General features: G+C 41.4%; 1 protein-coding gene across 4 annotated transcripts in view; it reads left to right on the top strand.

Moving 5' to 3' along the window:
* Positions 1–281: 281 nt before the first annotated feature.
* Positions 282–6,512, top strand: part of LOC131160661 (probable glucan 1,3-beta-glucosidase A) — a 12,351-nt gene continuing 6,120 nt past the window's right edge. For 3 of the 4 annotated variants that reach the window (XM_058116517.1, XM_058116516.1, XM_058116514.1), the window contains exons 1-3: positions 282–954; positions 1,100–1,215; positions 1,318–1,437. In XM_058116517.1, the coding sequence (XP_057972500.1) occupies positions 879–954; positions 1,100–1,215; positions 1,318–1,437 (312 nt within the window). In that variant the 5' untranslated portion in view covers positions 282–878. The remainder of the gene's footprint in view (positions 955–1,099; positions 1,216–1,317; positions 1,438–6,512) is intronic. The other variant, XM_058116515.1, reaches the window with a different exon arrangement.

Here is a 6,512-nt window from a genome sequence, read left to right as displayed (position 1 = left end):
TGTGAGTTCGATCTCTAGGTCTGCTGCTACTGTCCTCTCCTCTCTGCCACTGCTCTTTGCTTTTTGCAAGTTCGCTGGACCATTCAGCGAGTTTTAAGTGCCATGCGTCATTCACCGGAGACCTCTTTCAGCGAGTTTTGCTTAAAATCTCGCTGAACCATCAACAAGATTTGTGATGCATAAATGGGAAAAAAAAAAGTTCTCAATAAATCATTATTTAATATTCAAAAATGGAAAAAAACTCCAAAACATGGGCAGGTCTAAATTGTTACCGTTAACTGTTTGGGTTAGCTCCCTCCTTGTCCCCACTTCCTTTCGTTCGGTGATTTCTCAAATGCAAACGAAATTAAGCTAAGGAAAGCTGAGGCAAGAGGCAAGAAGCAAAGAAGACGCTGATGAGCTGATAAGGTGGTGGAACCGTCTTCTCTTGGCCCTTTTCGCGGTTTCTTACCTTTTTTTCTTTTTAACCAATCAAACCCAAACGCGAAACGACCCCAGAATCTCCAAGAAAAGTCGCCGTTTCCCTCCCTTTTCAATCCTCTAAAAGAATACATGTGAACACTTTTTCGTCTTTTGCTCTCTCTTTTCTCAGAGTCCAGAATATTAATTGTTCTTTCCTTCTACTGTCTACCTTTTCTATGAATGTGTCTTTTTTTAACAAACCCAAATCTCTATTATATTTTGGAAACAACAATGCAGGAAAACTCAAGATCTTTGTGCTAGTTTACAAGGCTCCATTTGGAATTAATTTAGTGAGAAGGAAGGAATTGCTGAGATTCTCTGAACTGGATTTTTTTTTCCCCTTGGTGGGCTTGAGGGATTTGAATAAACGCTGTAGTTTTGGTTTGTTGATGTGATTGAGACTGCAATATTTTTACATGGAACTTGTTTTCTGCAAATGGGTCTGTGCATTTCTAATGTCTTGTTGGCTTATCTTCTCCACAGCACACTCAGGTGAACGCTGTTTATCTTTGCTCTCAATTTGTTCTTCGTTTGTTGCTTGGAAATGCTGCATCTGTGAGGATGTTGATAACTTTATACAAGAAGAAAAAAATACCTACTTGCTAATTCGTTTAACGTTTCATTTGTTTGATTCAAGTGGTGGGATTGCATGGGTATTCTAAAGTTAGAGCAGTGAACTTGGGTGGGTGGTTGGTGGTGGAAGGCTGGATTAAGCCCTCTCTGTTCGACGATATTCCTAATGGAGACATGCTTGTGAGCTTCTAGTTTCAAAATTGTTGTTGCTTTTATCATTTGGGACTATGTGGGTTTCTTGTGATTGATTTAGTTAATCCATTCGTGGAAATTGAAATGCAGGATGGAACTGAGGTTCAACTCAAGTCTGTGACGTTGCAGAAATACGTGTGTGCAGAGAATGGAGGTGGCACGAATGTGACAGCGGACAGGGATGTTCCTTTGTCATGGGAAACCTTCAGAGTGAGATGCGTTACCATTCTGTTAATCCTTGTTTAATAATTCTGTCTTTGTTGTTATCTGTTACTAAGTGTGCGTGAAATATTCATAACAAAGCTACGGGTTTGGTTAAGGCTCCATTTAATTGTTGTTAAGTAAAAAATTTTATAAGCTGAAGTATCAAATTTTATGTTTGTAGCTTCTATGTTTAGATCTCTAAGTATTTTAACCATAGAGAAGTAAAAAATGCTGAAAAATTTAATCAATTGCAATTGGAGATGATTTAAAATTTCACATGTGCACTTTAACCAGAAAACTACTTCAGAAATGATGCATTTCTTTACCAGCCTTCAACTGCAGTGTGAGATGGCAATTTCAGCAGAGTCTAGCATGGCATGTAATCAGTTCCAAATACCATAGTCGATCAAATGCTATGTCTTGCATTTTCTTTACTAGATCTCAGAAGTACGCTTTACATGTACAAGATTGTGGTTTTGGCAACTCAAGGGAGATATTTTGGTAAATTAGATGCATTTGAAATTAAAAATTTGGCTCACTCTCCCACCTGCAAAATATTCCCAAACTGGACCTACTGTGGCCAACTAAAGGCTTTTGCTTTGGTCCAAGTCATCATGGTTGTGGATTGAAGCAAGTGACGCATTCAGGCTTGCCCCCCCTAAAATTATGGATTTGTTCATTTGGCTTGTAAAGTGACAATGAACAGTAAATTGATTATAACTGGTTGGTTTGGAAAAAGTCATAAAAGTCTATGGTGTTGTAATGTTGAGAAATGTTGATGCATCGAATTGATCTAAAGTCTGTGATGTGCAACTCCTCACCATTGTAAAAAGTACATCTAATGTGTTGGGCTCCGGCTACTTTGCCTAATAAGTCAGTCTAGGGTGAAAAAACCTTGTACCGTGCTCAATGTAGACATGGCAACATGCTAGAAAGTGATAAAATAAGTGAACCTCAAAGTTCCATCTAATTATAAGGATCTTTTAGAAAGAAGGGTGAAAGAATGTGCCAAGAGAAATCTGGAATAGGCCCAAATGGCTCAGATACTTTGCAATATGCTGCATGAGAATTTCATATAGATTAAGGGAAATATGCATGAAATGGATGACTTAATATCTTAGGTTCAACATTCTAGTTCATGCCCTTTTCAAGTAGGATGTGGTCCTTGGCTAATTGAACTTGAGGAGCACTTCTTGTTAGAGCTGGAGCCAGAAGACAGCTGGAGACGCATTGCAAGCTAGGAGCTGAGTCAGAAACGCGGTGGAATTTATCTCTCCATTAATCTCTCTTTTATAACTTCCATTTGTAATTGATTTTATTTAATTATGATTTAAATTCCAAGCCCTATAAATAGAGGGCTGTGGAAGATGTAAAATACAGCACAGAGTGTGTGCAGAAGTGTGAGAAGGTCAGAGAGAGTAGAGAGGTAGAAGGGAGGAAGAGAGAGAGAGAGAGAGAGAGAGAATTGTAATATTTTTCGGCGATAGTGAATATTTGGTGTGTGTTTCATGGACGTAATTCGTTATTGACCAAACCACGTTAAAATCTTGGTGTCACTTTGATCTGGATGTTCACAGGTTCCTAACAAGTGGTATCAGAGCCCGGTTGGAGCAAAAAAGCCAGATCGGAAGTGATCTTGAAATCAGAGCTCTGTCCAGTTGATCAAAACTACGTTTTGAGGCCACCATCACATTCAGCTCGCCGAGACGAAGAGAAGGGTGCCAGCCGGAGCTCCAACGGAGTTCAGAAAAAGGCCCACGCGGCCACACGTGCCTTGTCGGAGAAAGATGCCTCTCCACCTGCCGGCCACGCGCCGCACGCGTCTTCTTCGCCCGATCTGTCTCAACCCGACCCGGTTCACACCCAGACCCGACCCAGTAGGTGACTCAGGCCCGGGTTAACCCGAGGTTCGGCTTCACGACCCGAATCCGACCCGCCATTTCAGAACCGGCCACGCTAGCTTTGCCACGTCAGTAGGTCCCCACTGACACGTCATCAAGTGGGCCCCACCCAGCCACGTCAACAAGTGGGCCATGTCAGCAGTGCCACGTCAGCAAGTTTGACCAAGTTTGACCAAACTTTGACTGAATTTTCAGAGTCGTTTTGGGTCCGTTTTTCGAGCAACTTGAACCATTTCTAGGGTTTTCGATCATTCTGGATCCAACAGCGCTATTCATTTGAGCTAATTCCATCTCTAGATTAGCGAATCGAGATGTCAAATGAAAAGAGCTCAAAAATTGAAATGTTCAACGGGAACAATTTCGGTTTTTGGAAGATGTAGATAGAAGATTATTTGTTTGGGAAGAAATTGCACTTACTGTTGAAGGGTAAGCCAACATCCATAAACGAGGAGGAGTGGGAGTTGCTTGATCGAAAAGCCCTCAGAGCCATCAGAATGATGTTGTCGAAATCTGTGGCGTTCAATATCAAGCATATAACATTCACTAAGTCTCTGATGGATGCGCTCTCTAATATGTACGAGCAGCCTTCAGCTGCAAACAAGGTACATCTCATGAAAAGACTATTTACGATAAACATGTCTGCAGGTGAGAGTTTCAGCAGGCATTTGAATAATTTCAATGAGTTGTCTGATCAACTCGCCTCAGTCGGGATAACGTTTGATAATGAGATTCAGACCCTACTGATTCTCAGTCAGTTGCCTGAAAGTTGGAATGGTGTCGTTATTGCCATCAGTAGCTCCGCAAGAAAATTGAAGCTTGTATACGATGAAGGCGTCAGCATGATTTTGACGGAGGAAATAAGAATGCAGTCGAACCATGACTCTACTTCGAGTTCAGCCTTGAACATGGAGATTCGAGGCAGAGGAAACAGGCATGGACGATCAAACAACCGCGATAGATCTAGGCACAGACGGTCTAAATCCGGAAATCCTAGAGGTACTCAGGACACAGGTTCCCAGAGCACAAAAGTTATTGAGTGCTGGAACTGTGGAAAGGCTGGTCATTACAAGAACCAGTGCAGGAGTCAGAAGAAAGAATTCGAGACGAGTGCAAAGACAGAAGCAAATATTGCTTCCGAGAATGATGAGATGTTGATCTGCTCTTTGGAGAGCAAGCAGGAGTCTTGGGTCTTAGATTCCGGGGCCTCATTTCATGCCACATGTTGCAGAGATTGCCTAGAGGAGTACACACCAGGTAATTTTGGTAAGGTGTACCTTGGCAATGGTCAACCTTGCAACATAACCGGCAAGGGAGTTGTGAAGATCAATATAAACGGGTCAGTATGGAAGCTAAAGGATGTTAGGTATATTCCAGACTTGAGAAAAAATTTGATCTCAGTTGGTCAGCTGGCAGATGAGGGATACACGACGAAATTCATTGGCGATGAATGGAAAGTTTAAAAGGGTGTACTAACGATTGCACGAGGTAAGAAAAGCGGAACACTTTTTTTAACCTCCAATGCCTCCATGTCTATTTCAGTTGCTGCAAGAAATGACGGCAGCAACATCTGGTACCAATGACTTGGTCACATGAGCGAGAAGGGACTTAGAGTGATGTACTAAAAGGAAAAATTGAGTGGTCTACAGTCAGTGCAGGTTATCATGTATGAGGATTGTATAGTCAGGAAACAGAAGAAGGTTAGTTTTCAGATACATCCATGGCCCAAAGAAGAAGGGACTAGAACTGGTCCACTCAGAATGTGTCGGAACACATCAGCAGAATACTGAGAATCCTCAGGTGGAGGAACCAGTGGAGTAGATCGTCGCACTACCGTCTCCTACTTCAGCCCCGGAGCTTAGGAGATATACTCGGTCCCATGTACCAAATAGAAGGTATATTCATTACATACTTCCTACAGATGGAGGAGAGCCTGAATGCTATGACGAAGCATGTCAGGTGGCAGATACGAGCAAGTGGGAGCTTGCGATGAAGGATGAGATGAAGTCCCTCACCTCCAACAGAATGTGGAAGTTGCCCAAAGGCCTTCACAACAAACGGGTGTACAGAATCGAAGAGGAGCATGACGGTTCCAGAAGGTACAAGTCTCAGTTGGTAGTCAAAGGCTTTGAGCAGAAGGAAGGGATTGACTATACCAGTATTTTTACACCAGTTGTGAAGATGACAGCCATCAGATTAGTCCGCAAGAATCGAGCAGACAGGAAGATGGTGACTACAGAGAAGCTGAAGTTGTGTTTAACTTCAGTTGGTCTTCGTGCTTGAAGACACATATTTTGAGCACATCATTTATTCATGATATTGGTTCAGGAGGCGTCTCTGTCTCCAAGTGGGAGATTGTTAGAGCTGGAGCCAGAAGACAGCTGGAGACACGTTGCAAGCTAGGAGCTGAGTCAAAAATGTAGTGGAATTTATCTCTCCATTAATCTCTTTTTTATAACTTCCATTTGTAATTGATTTTATTTAATTATGATTTAAATTCCAAGCCCTATAAATAGAGGACTGTGGAAGCTGTAAAATATAGCACAGAGTGTGTGCAGAAGTGTGAGAAGCTCAAAGAGAGCAGAGAGGAAGAAGGGAGGAAGAGAGAGAGAGAGAGAGAGAGAGAGAGAGAGAGAGAGAGAGAGAGAGAGAGAGAGAGAGAATTGTAATATTTTCCGACGATAGTGAATATTTGGTGTGTGCTCCGTGGACGTAAGTCGTTATTGACCGAACCACGTTAAAATCTTGGTGTCACTTTGATCTGGATGCTCACAGGTTCCTAACACTTCTCAACTAAACCTGACTCAATTAAGTCTTTTAAGTTTTTGCAGCCATTTGAGGTATGCAATTTGTATAATATCCTATCATTGGCCATATTAAATTCCCTAGTGTCTGGTTTTCAACTTAGTTTTTCAATTAATGGTTGTTTAGGTAGATGGTGCTGTTAAAAAAGGAGAAGAAGCTGTAAACTTGGAGTTTTTTGTAAGTTATTATTAAATTAAAGTTTGTTAAAATGGACTAGCCTTCAAGTGTTTTTTTTTTTACCTATCCTTGTAATTTTTCTTTACTTATGGAAGGATAGAGGGGATTTTTGAATTGAAGCAGAAGCTATACTGAGATATTAGTATATCAGTAAGTGCAATAAGACATGATATAATAGTATTACTTTCAGTTATTCATTAT

The sequence above is a fragment of the Malania oleifera genome, chromosome 7, assembly GCF_029873635.1.
Source record: "Malania oleifera isolate guangnan ecotype guangnan chromosome 7, ASM2987363v1, whole genome shotgun sequence".
In the NCBI taxonomy this organism is placed as follows: Eukaryota; Viridiplantae; Streptophyta; class Magnoliopsida; order Santalales; family Ximeniaceae; genus Malania; species Malania oleifera.
This window is presented reverse-complemented; position numbering and strand designations above follow the sequence as displayed.